At 43.4% G+C, this 14,755-nt stretch overlaps 1 protein-coding gene across 1 annotated transcript in view; it reads right to left on the bottom strand.

Annotated features, from left to right (window-relative positions):
- Positions 1–1,686: 1,686 nt before the first annotated feature.
- The window catches only part of LOC142578581 (uncharacterized), a 233,905-nt gene continuing 220,836 nt past the window's right edge, over positions 1,687–14,755 (bottom strand). Inside the window, exon 5 of the mRNA XM_075687974.1 lies at positions 1,687–6,666. Coding sequence (XP_075544089.1) covers positions 6,134–6,666 — 533 coding nt within the window. The 3' untranslated portion in view covers positions 1,687–6,133. The remainder of the gene's footprint in view (positions 6,667–14,755) is intronic.

Here is a 14,755-nt window from a genome sequence, read left to right as displayed (position 1 = left end):
CCACTAGAAATCGCGGTCACTTACCATAGAATGCTAAACGCATTAAAACACAAGTACAAACATTCTATGGCGATACCTTGTTTACTTTGTTCCCTGAAGCTTTTTGCAACAAGGGGAAGAAAATCACGAACTACGCGCTTTGCATCACCCTTCTTGAGAAGCATCCGCGCCCGAACATGTTTATAGAAAGGTGTGATGCTTTTCATCCAAGCCCTCGTTGACGTACATTATTAAGTTAAAATTAAATTATAGCGTTTTACGAGCAAAAACCGCGGTATGATTATGAGGCACACCGCAGTGGGGTCTTCCGATTTTTACCACATGGGGTTCTTTAACGTGCACCTAAATGTAAGTACACAGGTGTTCTTCCATTTGGCCCCCATCGAAATGTGCCCGCGGTGACCGCGATTCCATCCCGCGACCTCGTGTACACTATTAAGTGCATTTTTGGCATTTCTCTCTCCGTTTAATCCATGCAGTCCTATTTTACTGTTCTCGCACGAAATTACTGCAATACTAACTAACCCAATGTGCCACCTTTTCTCGAGTGCATGTCCCAAACTCACTCAACAGGCCCGTCCATTCCGCCCACGTGCGCCTACGCGCGGACCGGTGCCCACAAGGCGGCTCACATCGCAAAATTTGGTGTACGCTGAATGCGCAAGAACCAGTCGCACGCACACTCCGATTGTAACAGCGCGAAGTCTGTTGACAGCTGTCAACTATCGCCAACAGCAGACAACGCTGGCATAACTTTGTCGATGCGAGTTCATTCCCGCGTCACGGCGATAACGCGGCTTAGGCTGCCACATTCTCTTCTATTGCCTTCGTTCGAGACGCAGGGCTCTTCGAAACCTAGTGACACACAATGTGACACTGGTAGGAGGCTCAGGCGGAACAATTGTTGGCTATGTATGCCAGGCTAACCCCGCCTGCTGCACCACCACCATCTTCTGTGCCAGCACCATTGGCGCGGTCATCCACGTTCGACACTCTGCACAGTCATACTACTACTGCCATCTTTAAAAAAAATGCGTAGAAATCGCATCATGTCGCAACATAGGACGTATTTCCGTACGGTCACTTTCAATGCGTAGGCGCTAAATTGGCTGGTTATACAAAACCTCTCAAATCGACTAACGTGCCACCTGCAACGTCACGCGAAAATGATAGTATCGCTGACACTTATTCGTCCGAGAATGCCCATATATCGCTATCTATAGTCTGTTGTGTTCGGCGCAATGGCGCTCTTTCCGTAGTTAAGCTAATAACAGCTTGCAAGAACACGCAACACACGCATGCGCATCTGTCTCGGAATGCAGCTGTGTATATAGGTCGACAGGCCACCCCTCTTTACCGCTGAGCACTCATGTGAAGCTTCGAGTGCAGCTTGCTGATTCGCTTGCAGTTCCTTTTTAAATGTTTACCAGCGCACACAGATGGGGACAGAGTGAGGCACAACAGAACAGAGCGCTAATTTACAACTGGTATTTTATTGGAACAGGTAACATATATGTAGGCCGAAACAGCCAATGGAAAAGCTAACAAAGCCCAACACAAAAAATAAAAAAAAATATTTGGACTCATCATATCGCCGTCTGCCCTTTACAAGGCGTCATGCAGATATTCAATTTCCTTTTTTGACAGCGTCACTGAAGGCGCACTAACACAATTATGTTCATCACGATAGATGTCATAAGCTTCGATCACTTCATGTGTCAGCTTATCCTTCTCTTTCTTAATCACTGTATACTTACCGTAGATCGGTTTACAAATACAACTTCTACATTGTAGTGACAGATGGCCCGATACCAGTCTTTCCAACCAGATCGCTGTGTAAGCAGCGTACAGATACTCATATATGCATCGTCAGATGCACAGATATTCATCAGATGTTTTTAAGAGTATTTATATGACCGCAAATAATCATTTATATTGCCAAGAAGACAACTTATTTTGAGTGAAATCATTAAATTCTTTCTATCTGCCCTGGCTGCCCAATTTACTGCCTCTTTACTATTTAGACATAACTGATTCGCCACGTAAACGATGTACGAAGCATTACCAAAGGGGACAAAATGAAGCAGCACCATGACAAGCATGCTCATTCTCTCAGCCATGGCAACAAATAAGGATGATGAACTTGAAACCACTTGATGCTGCCAGTATCATCCATGCGTGTTCTCTTTCGATTCTGTTTCCCCATATAAAATAAGCTTTTACAGGATACAGATGATCAGTGAACTATTGTAAGCTCTACTCGGGTTCACTGAGCGAGGTGAGCATGGGCTGGGTGTTCTTTATCTAGTAACAACCTAGCTACTTAATGCACAGCCAAACTTTAAGAAAATAAATATAAGCATGGCATAACAAACAGCTGGCAAGTACCTGCGCTTTATTTGAAAGCAAACCAATATTATCGAGTAACTAATCAGCACAATGAGTTCAGTAATCTCAAGTTGTGTGACAAGATCGATTTAGTCATTGGTTTTGTGTTTTGTTTCTTAATAAATAGTTGGTTTAACAGGCACACGACAACGAAATGAAGCACAGGTTTAAATGGCGTGACACAGGGAAGCACAAAAGTGAGGAAACATTAGTTGCCATTTTTATTTTCATAACAAGCCAATGAATATTTCCTTAGGTGCAGCTTTGTGACTAATGTGCAACGTGTTCTGCGTAAATCTACGAGATTTGTGCGTTCTATTATCATCTACTCATTACTTGAGGAACTCAACAAATGGTACCGTAATAGCCTGTGTGAAAGAGATCACAGAAATTTGCAGTGAAGATGCCACAATGGTTGAGCCTCGGTGTCAAACTTCAAATTAGGCCGCAAAAGAAACCATACTACTTATTGTGGAAAAGATTGGGGTACTCTAACCAAAAAAGTCGTAAACATGCAAAATCCATAGCGACATTGGCCTCGACATTCTCGATAGCAACTTCTAGCTCCCATGAAGGTTTTGAGCGTTGTTTGCTTCAAATATTGACACATGTACTTGTTTATAGAATGACCGCGTTTCATCGTCTAACAAATATTATCTGTTTATTTATTTAGGTACCCTAAAGACCCTGAAGGGCATTACATAGAGGAGCGAGGTTGCAATACAAAGATTTTTGTGATACGATGAAACATCTGAACAAACAAGAAGAAAAGGAAAGACATGAGTTGGGTATAAGGAAAGCGCCATGGTATAAAGGTAGTTTAACGACACTTTCAGGATGTCATTCATATTTAAATAAGGCGCAACAAGAGAAATATTGCACAACTTTGAATGCGCATAAATAACACGAACACTGAAATGAATCTCGGAATTGGTAATCACTGTATTATAATATAAAGGTTGAGTGATACATTTAAATGTGCACGAGTAAACAAGAAAAAAAAACATTATATAATTCTAAGACACACATAGAAACAAAATTAGCCGTTATTCATGGAGATTCTCCACAAGTTGCCTTTGAAAACTAGCTGCATCAGTGCAAGCGACAATGCTTTCTGTAACACGTTCCATTCGTTTATGGATTGCACTAGAGGTGAACATTGGTACTTTAGTGTACGAGTAAATATGGGCTGCACTTGGTGTTCATGATTCTGCCTGGATGAAATGTGATGTGCCGGTTCAATGCGATTGGTCGCCAATATTGACTCGCTGTGACATAAAAAAATGAAAGAAGGTTAAACACGAATACTTGCGTCGGGTGTTCAAAGCGGAAATGTGGATGCTGCTTTTTAATAATGATACACTGGTGTAGGGTGAATATGAGGAAAGTATGAATCTTACCACCTTACTCTGTACTGCAATGTTATATCACCTGGGTGCCGTACTATCGATGCGCATTCTAACAACGACCGGATGAGAGATGTGTAAGCGTGAAGCTTCGTTCCTGGTTATTTGCGGCCACAGGCTCCAAGCGCTAAGTTGCTGTTCTGCTTTGTTATAGGTGTGCGACGCATTCCCCCTGCGCCTTGTCTTACCAGCTGACATCAAGTTACGAAAACAAGCTATCTACATCGTGTCAGCGCAGGACGCTCCTGCATGTGTCAGAACTTTCTTGAATGTTGTCGATAGTTCTATCCGCTTACTGTTGTCACTGAACCTTGTATAATCTGATTGCATGCATGTGCGACGCGAAAGGTGTAGAATTTTTCGGAAGACATGCGGGTGCCAGCGATTACTGTGGAACGCTGGATGCCTCACGTATAAAAGCTGATGCGCTTTACCCACTGATCAGATTTTCGATGGTCAACGACTGTGTTCGCCGCCATCGTTGTTCTTTGAGTGCAGCCTGTTTTTGAGGGCACTTGTTTGCCCAACAAAACACTTGTTTCGCCATTCACAGTTTTGCTGCTTCCTTCACCGCGACTACTACGTGACAAAATGACGACTTTTCAAATCCCGGTTTACTTTCCAGCTATCGGCACATGAGTGACGTGGCAACCAAAAGGAGGCACGATAGCCTCGCGCACTTCTGCGACCCTCTCCAGAAGCAAGCGCAGTCAGACGGTGCAGATTTCATAGTGACGTCACATGACCAGTTAACGTCTGGACCAAACTTGTCAAATATTTTTCATGCCTAAAATAAAAATTACATTGAATAAACTTTTTGAAACGAACCAATTCGCGTTTTTGTATGATATTGACATATTTTCATGTTTAGATGGACCTCTTCGATGCGCAATTCATAGCTGCAAACGGGACACAAATCTAGCTTTAGCATCATCGGAACTATTTTTCTCGCCTAAACAGAAATACATGGGTAAAGTATTCGTACGCAAGGCTGGCAAGAATATTTGAATTGTGGGGTTTTACTTGCCAAAACCATGTATGCCTATGAGGTGTGCCGTATTGGCGGACTCCGGACTACTTTTCAGCGCCAGAGAAGTGCAACCCCAATGCACGGGGCATTTCCGCCCCCATGCAGCCGCTGCGGCCGGGATTTGATCCCGTGCTTAGCAGCGCAGCACCACAGTCGCTACGCCACAAGAATAGTTAGCAAATCAACTGTGAATGAATAAAAGCAATCTTTAAATACAGAAAATGTACCATCTTAGTATTCTTGCGCTCCATCGTAATCATATTGAAAAATCGAATCCGTGCCTACAAATAGAACGCCTAATAAAGCCTTCGATTAATTCATTGAGGCCAAATTTTCGTTTCTTTAATTAAGCTTTATTTTCTTTTACAATTTTTCTTTCGACGGCATGTGTTACTTTTAAGGGGCGAGGTCAAATTACACTCAGACACACCTTTTTGTAATATATTTTGGGAATGCATTTTTATGTCCCTACTTAACGGCCACAACTATTCTAAAATAAACCGAATGGATATGAGTTTGCGGCTATTCCTTTTTGGCGTAGAATGAATGACCCTCTATTTCATTGAATGTACCAATGTTCTTGAAACGAATTCTTGGCATCTTTGGCTCCACCCCCTTATGTTCGCCACTTTTGCCAAGAAAGACTACTTCTAATTTTGTGGAAAATTCCGAAGATTCGACTTGCGAAGACAATGACTGCCAACACATCTGCCAGCTTGATCCGATGTCACACGGCAGAGCTGCCCTTGTGGCGCTGCAGATGCCACTACAGCCGTGAACTAATTGAACTTTTTACTTCATTACGGATCAGTTGAGTGCCGCGATGGTGTCTGACCACCCAGGGGTAAACTTTGATTATGATTTCATTCACGATTCTTTTATTTAGACAATAGGCAAACATTTAGCTCTTGCAATTCAGCACAGGCGTTGGTGTCATCTGTTCGGATATATGTCGAAGTTGCTCGAGCGGCACAGGTATTCTGTCAATCTCAGAGAGCGCCTTTCTAAGGTTGCAGAAAATAATTGTTGTAAATCTCACATAAGAACTGGTGGAGTTGTCATGAGGCTCCATAGTAAAAAATAAGCGCACAGCAGCGTTCACTGAATTTCTTGCTACAGTAAAGCAATGTGACCTGGCCTCTAATCTAGAACTGCTTACAGCAACCGTCGTGCACTGCATACTGCTCACGGTCTTCACCTCTCGGAGAGTTCGAAAGGCTGCTGCAGACATCGGCGGCTGTTGGGTTACTCGGCACTGCGCAAGCACATGATGGAAACTGTAAGTGCTCAAGTAAGCGAGAGAGAATTGCTACTTTTCTGGAGCAGCCGCACGAATAACGTCTTTCTTATGTAATCTAGAATTATAAAAGGACCCGACGGTGAAAAAAATCTCAAAATGTGTTTTCTGACTAATAGTCGTGTTTTCTTGCACCATGCCCCCTTTAAGCTTTGTTGAGTGTAAGCTTTGTGTGGAACGAAACTTTGTGGAACCACTTCTTGATTTACCAACAAAGGAGACGACAACTCGGCATTGAAATCTACAGTTACGTTTTTCAGCCGTACTTTTGCAGCACAGATCGACGGGTGCCTTTAGAAGGCCGGCGAATCGGTCGACCTGGTATGTGCCCAGAAAGTCATCGGTGTCCTTGCAGAAAGTGTCCAGTACCGTCGAGTTCTCGACTGACAGGGAGTCCATGTAATCACAAGTGTGGTGTACCCACTCGAGGACGATCACCTTGATCACCGCCAGAGGCACTGCGCAAGGGGGCAGTGATGCACACACCACGTGCAGGTCCTGGCCGCTCTGCAGGAGGTACACGCAGGCCTCCAGCAGGGCGGCACCTGGAAATCGTCACAACAGTCCACTAGACCCATATATTGGACTGGACTTCGCTGCGCGTCTGCGCTCAGCGCTCGCTGCACATGCGTCGACCTTCCGCATCTCAGTAATGGCAGTTAATCCTCCTATTCTCCCTGTGCTTCGCGAGATGAGCATTCGTAGCACTACACGATTGCCCGGTGTTTGGAGCAGGCACCACAGCGAAGGCATGCCGAGTCCACAGGACGACGCCATGTTGTCTGGATCTCAGGGGCGAAGCAGGAACAGGCAGGCGCCAACTCCAAAATTTTTCTTGTCATAATTCAGTTAAATTTTGTTTACTTTAGCGGGTTTGGCTGTCTACCAGCATGCTGATACAGAAACGAGTAAGACAGCAAATAATCACTCATTTGTTTACTTAAATGGAATGGTAAGTATTTACATAAGGACCATTGCATGCATTTGAAAATAGAGACACAATACAGAGAGGCAAAACATGCCCGGTGGAAGGAGGTGTTGGGTATTGTTTCTCGGCTTTCTTCTTAATAAGTTTTAAACTCCAGGAATCATTTACTACACTGCATCAAAACATCATTGGTATCCACCTTGCGCACTACACTCATGCGGCTTTCCACGAAGCCGGTGTGCTGGAGCAGATATACTTAAATAACATCTAATCAACACATCGGAGGTTCCAGTCGCATAACAAGATACACAAAACTTATGTCACACGATTTGCTATGTTTAAGCTACACATGACTACAGCTCAAACTCAAGCCACGGATGCATGTATGGACAAGCGATGTGAAACGCATTTGTGAGTTTATTGCGGGCCGGGCATGCGAGTGGCTTGAGACGCTTGGCGCGTTTTGATTTGGCCACTTCGACAAGCTCAATTGTTGCAATTAATAGCGATTCCCTATTGAAAAGTTTGTATGAGAAATTGAACGAGATGATTGCATGTCACACATATTTGACGAGAAATGAACCACATGATATGCAAATTCAACAAGCTCTCATAGAAATTGGGCGAGATCTGTATGATGTGCTACACAGACTTTTGCCAAGTGCACGAGATTTACGCGATGTGCTATAAGAATGCGTAGAGATTGTATGACATGTGTGCGATGTGCTGTGTAGACCTGACGTGATTATGTATGAGCTGTGTCAGGTGGCGTGTGATGTTTATTTATTCTATTTATTTATCAATACTGTAGGTCTTCTGCAGACCCATGCAGGGAGCGGGCTTTCATCATCATAGGCATGTAATAAGATACAAGTTCTCAAAAAAAAGAAACAGGAAAACATGAGGTAGATCAGAACACTTTTCAACAACAAGTGCATCAATATTATATTACCTACATGGTTACGCTTCGCGTACACGAAAACAGCAAATCTAGCATTATGTATCGTATGCTATACATAAGAAAAATGTACACACGAAAATAATACAACACTACAAGATACTTTCTGGCATTTTACAACAGGAAAAGTAGTTATACAGGGTCCATTAGCTGCTCCACTAGAGAACAAAGCTGATCTAAATTTGGATTATTTACAGCTTCGCTTGGTAGCGCATTCCAAGCGTTTACAGCGCGAGGGAAGTAGGAAAACTTAAACGTATTGCAATGCGTATTAAATGGCCGGACGCACTTATCGTGGTTTGTCCTACTAGACCGACGGCCAGGCGGATGAATATAGTCGTCTTTTCCGATTTTGATGTGTCCGTTAAAGAGGAGATAAAAAAACTTCATAGATGCAACATGACGCCGGCAGGAAAGAGTTGCCAAATGCGCTTGATTGCGCATGTCCGTTACACTGTCGTGCCAAGAATACTTTGAATAGATAAACCTAAGATCCCTATTCTGTAATTTTTCAAGTCTATCGCGAAGGTACTTTTGATGAGGGTCCCACACTATGCTTCCGTATTCTAAAATAGGTCGGACTAGAGTTTTATAGGCAGTTTATATTACGGCCTGAGGTGCTTTACTCAGTCTTCTGCGTAGAAACCCTAATTGCTTGAATGCCTTGGAGCATGTATCGGTGATGTTCTTATCCCATTTTAAGTCTTGCGAGAATGTGACACCCAAGTATTTTACTTTGTCGACTTGTGTAATATTCAAGCCTTTAAGATTGTACGTAAATGATAAAGGTCGTTTTTTCTTGGTTAGGCTGATGAACGCTGTTTTAGAGATGTTTATTTCCATCCCCCACGTATTGCACCATTGGGCAATGTTTTGTAAAGAAGAATTACGCTTTAGTTGGTCGTCAGTACTACGAATTGCAGTACAAATGACACAATCATCTGCGAAAAGTCGCAATGTTACACCTGGTTCTGCACAAGAAGAGATGTCATTAACGTATATAAGAAACAATGTTGGCCCTAAAACAGACCCTTGGGGTACACCGGACAAAACGCTTAGGCAATCAGAATCTACATTGTCTAAACTTACATACTAGGTACGATTTGTAAGGTAAGCCGAAATCCAACCTATTACTTTGCTATTAATTCAAATCGATTCAAGCTTGGCTATTAATTTAGAATGAGGTACGCGTTCGAATGCTTTCGCAAAGTCTAGGAGTATTGCGTCAGCTTGAAGTTTAGAATCAATTATGCCAGCGAAGTCATGAGTTATTTCCGCGAGTTGCGTTACCGTGGAAAGCCCTCTACGGAAGCCGTGCTGTTTAGGGTACAGTATATTCTTAGACTCTACGTAGTCCATGATGGCTTTGTTGGGGATATGCTCCATCAATTTGCAACAACAAGTAGTTAGTGATATGGGTCGATGCGTTTCCACAGAAAGTTTGTTACCACTTTTATAAATTGGGGTTATTCTAGCGCGAAGCCAGTCTTCGGAACTGCACTATTTTTCAGTGAAAGCGTAAATATTTTATGCAAAAAGGGGGTAAGTTGTTCTACATAACGCTTAAGAAACGCATTTGGGATTTTATCTGGGCCCGGGGATTTTTTAACATCTAATTGTAGAAGCAGGTTCAAGATACCTCGTTCGGTTATCTCGATTTCCGGCATAGCCGAGTCACGTTGAACAAGCGGTACTTGGACTGGGCATGCTTGGGTGAATACGGACTGGAAAAAAGAATTGAATGAGTCAACTATTGTGTGCGTATTTTCAGTAATGATGCTGTTGATTTCCATCTTACGGATTGGACTGTCCGGCTTAGCAAGGTAACGCCAAAATTTTTTCGGTTGCTTTGTCATGAAATCTATTAAAGTGTGTGAAAAAAAAGTTATTTCTTGCTTGCCGTAACAAGCTTTTAAATTCGTCGTAATATTTAGTTACTACTGTTGGATCGCATTTACGCTTCCGGATTCCTTTCAGCCTCCGTTTCACATGAACAATTTCTCGCATTATGCAAGGATTTCTTCGCCTTGTCCTCTTACGTTTCGTAGGTATATCAGTTTTTTCACAGTGAAAAATTGCCGCTTTAAATTTCAGCCATAAGTTCTCGACATCATCGGAAGGTTCAGCGTAAAAATCGTCTAAGTTCATTTCCAGGTAATCAATAATGCTTTCATCGTTTGCCCTGCAATAATCTTTATGAACTATATGTGAATTTTCAGTGTTACTTTTTGCCAGGCTAAGATTGGCAAAGTGAATTAGAATCAATTTATGGTCAGATATTCCATCTTCCACCTTAACTCCAATGCCTACTGTGCAGGAAATCAAAGCAAGGTCTAAAATATTAGAAACAAGCCCTTGGACGCGTGTCGTTTGCGTTACGCGTTGGGATAAAGAAAAACTTAACATGGTATCAAAAAGTCGTTCGCAGCTGTTTACTTCCCTATTGCTGACGGTCAGGTTATCCCAGTCAATTCCTGCCAAGTTGAAGTCGCCAACAAGTACTAGCTTCGTCCGAGCATGCATTTTCTCAAGGAGGTAGTTGTGTAATTCCGTAAGGTAAATTTCAGGTGCCCCAGGGTGTCTGTATAGTCCACCTATTAGTAGAGGTGTGGTTTGAAATGTGACTGTGCATCAGAGACTCTCGTGGTTAGGTATACCTTGTTCCTCTTGGAACTTTAGACCATTCTTTATAGCGATGGCCACTCCGCCTCCACGGCTATCACGATCTCTGCGAATTAGGCTATAGTTTTCTGGAATTATTTCTGAGTCGTGGATAGAGGGATGAAGCCACGTCTCTGTAATCACTAAAACGTCAGGTTCGTAAGCCATTAAAATCTCCTCTAGTTTATCTGTTTTGTTCACTATGCTTCGAGCGTTGAAACACAATAAAGAAAACGACGGTGTTCTTTCTTGGCATCATGCATTTGAACTATTACCCTCGTGACCAGTCATATCAGAACGCGCTTGTTTAAGAGGTATCCTTTTTTCCACGTGTTTATCCCATGCGTACAGCGTGTCATTCATTTTCAGCTTACCGAAAAGAAGTACAACTTTATCACCGCATGCCCGGTTTGGTTTTGAGGACTCCCATAACTTCCTGCGCGTTTCACGAACTGCAAACGAAAGATCCTCCGACACCGACAAGTCCGTGCCTTTGAGCTTTGAACAGTTGCGCAGAACTCATTTTTTCGGCAAAATCAAAAAACCGCGATATGACGGGTCGATATGGATTAGCTAATCTTTTGCCAACGCGATGGACGCGCTCCACAGTCTTTACTTTTACTTTCAGCAAATTGTTGAAGATTTCGTTCTCGACATATTTCTTCAAAGATGTGGGGCCTTCATCGCTACTTTCTGGAATACCATATATCACAATATTGTTCCGACGGCTTCTGTTCTCTAAGTCGTCTATTTTACTGTATAAATGTGCGACTTGCTTTTGAACCGCACTAACAGTTGTTTCACACTTTTCAACTTTTTCGTTGCAGTCTTTGAGTGTTGCAAGCGTGTTCTCAATGAGAGACAGCCGTGTTTCGACGCCCAGCATACCGATCTGAAGTTCAGTTTGGGAAGCCTTAATTTCTGTGACGGTATGTAAAATCTGTTGCAGAACATCAGAATCAGGATCAAGATTACCCTTTAAATCAGAATCAGGACCTCGGTTTTCCTCTATGTCGCCACACATAATTAGGCATAGGTGAACCATGCGAGACACATTCATACATGACCACAAACAGGCAGGGCTCGGCAACACCACCAGTCATGTACAGCTGGTTCTAAAACACTTCGTAAGACGATATTTTTCACCAACCTGTACATAGTAGCGCACGAAAGTTAGCATCGTGCGCCTTGCGGTGCCACGGAGCCCACTAAAGTGTGGTAGCAGGCGTTGTCCCAATTTATGCAGTTCCTCGGAGGTCGCTGGAGTCGCTGGATTGCCGAAACATTTATCAAGATGGATCACGTTGGGCGTTGCCGAGTCAAACCGAAAGAGCGATATGGTTGCAACAGGGGCCAGGCCAACTTGATACGATGCTGTCGATGTCACAGACGCAGTGTGTCCGAAGGGAGCCGGAAAAGAGGCATCACCGCGCAAACCGGGTCCCAGGAATGCCTGTACATAGTAGAGCACGAAAGTTAGCATCGTGCGTCTTGCGGTGCCACCGAGACCACTAAAGGGTGGCAGCAGGTATTGTCCCAATTTATGCAGTTCCTCGGAGGTCGCTGGAGTCGCTGGATTGCCGAAACATTTATCAAGATGGATCACGTTGTTGTTGCCGAGTCAAACCGAAAGAGCGATATGGTTGCAACAGGGGCGAGGCCAACTTGATACGATGCTGTCGATGTCACAGACGCAGTGTGTCCGAAGGGAGCCGGAAAAGAGGCATCACCGCGCAAACCGGGTCCCAGGAATGCCTGCACATAGTAGAGCACGAAAGTTAGCATCGTGCGCCTTGCGGTGCCACCGAGCCCACTAAAGGGTGGTAGCAGGCATTGTCCCAATTTATGCAGTTCCTCGGAGGTCGCTGGAGTCGCTGGAGTGCCGAAACATTTATCAAGATGGATCACGTTGGGCGTTGCCGAGTCAAACCGCAAGAGCGATATGGTTGCAACAGGGGCCAGGCCAACTTGATACGATGCTTTCGATGTCACAGACGCAGTGTGTCTGAAGGGAGCCGGAAAGAGGCATCACCGCGCAAACCGGGTCCCAGGAATGCCTGCACATAGTAGAGCACGAAAGTTAGCATCGTGCGCCTTGCGGTGCCACCAGCCCACTCCATGTATGCGCACTGTAGTCGTATGAGCAACATGACCTTTGAGGATGACTATGAATTGCATACAAAATATGTGCACTTGAATCGTAGTGCATACAAAAGTTCAATAATGACAGTGAGAGTTCTGATGAGTTGTTTCTAATACATGCAAGAGCATGATCAATGTGCTGTATGATTACATTGAATCATTGTGACACATATATACCAGCATAAATTACAGAGCAAATAAGATGTTCAGAGTTCAACTTTTGGAATTTTATGCAACGGAAACATACATCCCCAACAAAGCTGGTGTCAGTACTTTTGATGCAAAGATTTTCACTTGGTTGTATTTTCACTTTCTCTGCCCTGTGGCATTTTGTACGCACCATGAGGTGCGTACAAAACGGTCACGGCCACTTATGTGTTCTAAGTTCTGTTCGTGTATTTGGTACCAGCCAACTTTCCTGAATCTCTCTTGCAATTTACAAATTCATGCTCACTCTGCAATTTTACTAATGTTCCACTCAGTAATGAGAATGAAGTTCTATTGGTGAAGATGTTTTAAAGCTGTTGAGAGATGGGTTGGCATGGTATTGCGAATATGCACGTAAATGAAATATTCATGACACTTATGCTGCTTTCTTAATTGTTAGCAGTGAAAAATCCCTAACGAAAATACCAGAGGGGCGCTTGCTTTAGGTAATATTATTAAGCTCATTCCAGAAGCAGGCTAAATTGGCAGCAACAAAAGCACTGAGAAAAACTCACTGATCTAAAAACATGTTAGTTTCTGCTGTTCCAAGTGTGCTGCTTGTGTACAGCATGTCAAGGTAACTAATGGTTAATAATGTATGCAAAGAAAAATGTGGGTGCTGAGAGAAAGCTTTATGAAAGTCCGTGCTGTCTTTCCAACACAGGATTTCTGTCTAAGATTTTTGCAAAATATAAAGTGCACAGGCTGGCAAGTTTGGCAAAAAATGTTCAACACTTTTGCTTTACATTTTAATGTAGCCAGTTCATTATGTGTCCCTAGCATAGCTTAGCGTCAAGCTCGAAGCTGATCTCTGATGTCACATCACTTGCAGGCTGTAATAACGTGGTATCACAAACTGCTTGTTACGCATGTCAGTCAACCTGGTACAGTGGTCACAGGTGAGAGTATAATCGAAAGCTGGGTATTCTTTGCCCTTCTGCATATGATGTGGGACAGAGCTTAAACTATGCCATAGTGGCACCATCTCCCTCACCCTCTCCTCCTCATTATTCTGTCAACTTTCTAATATGCACAACTTCTGAGGCGTGATTATGGTGTAGACTGCCGAACTTGGCTGATGGGAATTTCAGTAGTTTGTGGTACCCTCAAAGCCATGCTGTACTTAACATGCATTTAAAATGGTCAATTTGAAATATGTAATTGGCTGTGGCATTCCCAGAGAAAGAAGGCCTCTTGTTATGAATAATGCATATATGCATTATTCGCATTTGCTGGTACCCTTTCAAGGAGCAGCATATAGGCTGCTCCTTGAACGTCAAGAGTGACGTCAAACGCTCTACCTCGCTTACTCTTGTACACAGAAGATGCATCTTGTTCAAAGCCGCGTGCGTGCGTTTGGATCTTTTATACTCTTCTTGTTGCGCTGATGTGTCGGCCGTTTAGATAGCGTTACGGGGTTCTACAACTATAAACCTCGCGGAGGGAGACGGGACAATCGCGATATATTAATATGGTTATATACGCATCCGCCTGCTTTTGATGGTTCCTTGCGGGTCGGTACAGGGGTAGTCAAGTGCACAATAACCGAAACATAGAAACATTTCATCACATGCATTGTGCTCCCAACGCTTCGATCTAACATGGCTTCGCACAAATCTGTAGGATCTTTCTTTTTATTTCATTTGATTTTATTGCGATAGCAATTATATGGAGAGCATTTTTGCCGTCGTCGTCGTGATGTTCCGTATGAAGTCCAAGGGCGATCATACCATCGCCG

Source organism: Dermacentor variabilis, chromosome 4 (assembly GCF_050947875.1).
Source record: "Dermacentor variabilis isolate Ectoservices chromosome 4, ASM5094787v1, whole genome shotgun sequence".
Lineage (NCBI taxonomy): Eukaryota > Metazoa > Arthropoda > Arachnida > Ixodida > Ixodidae > Dermacentor > Dermacentor variabilis.
Note: the sequence above shows the minus strand (reverse complement) of the source record. Positions and strands in the feature narration are given on the sequence as shown.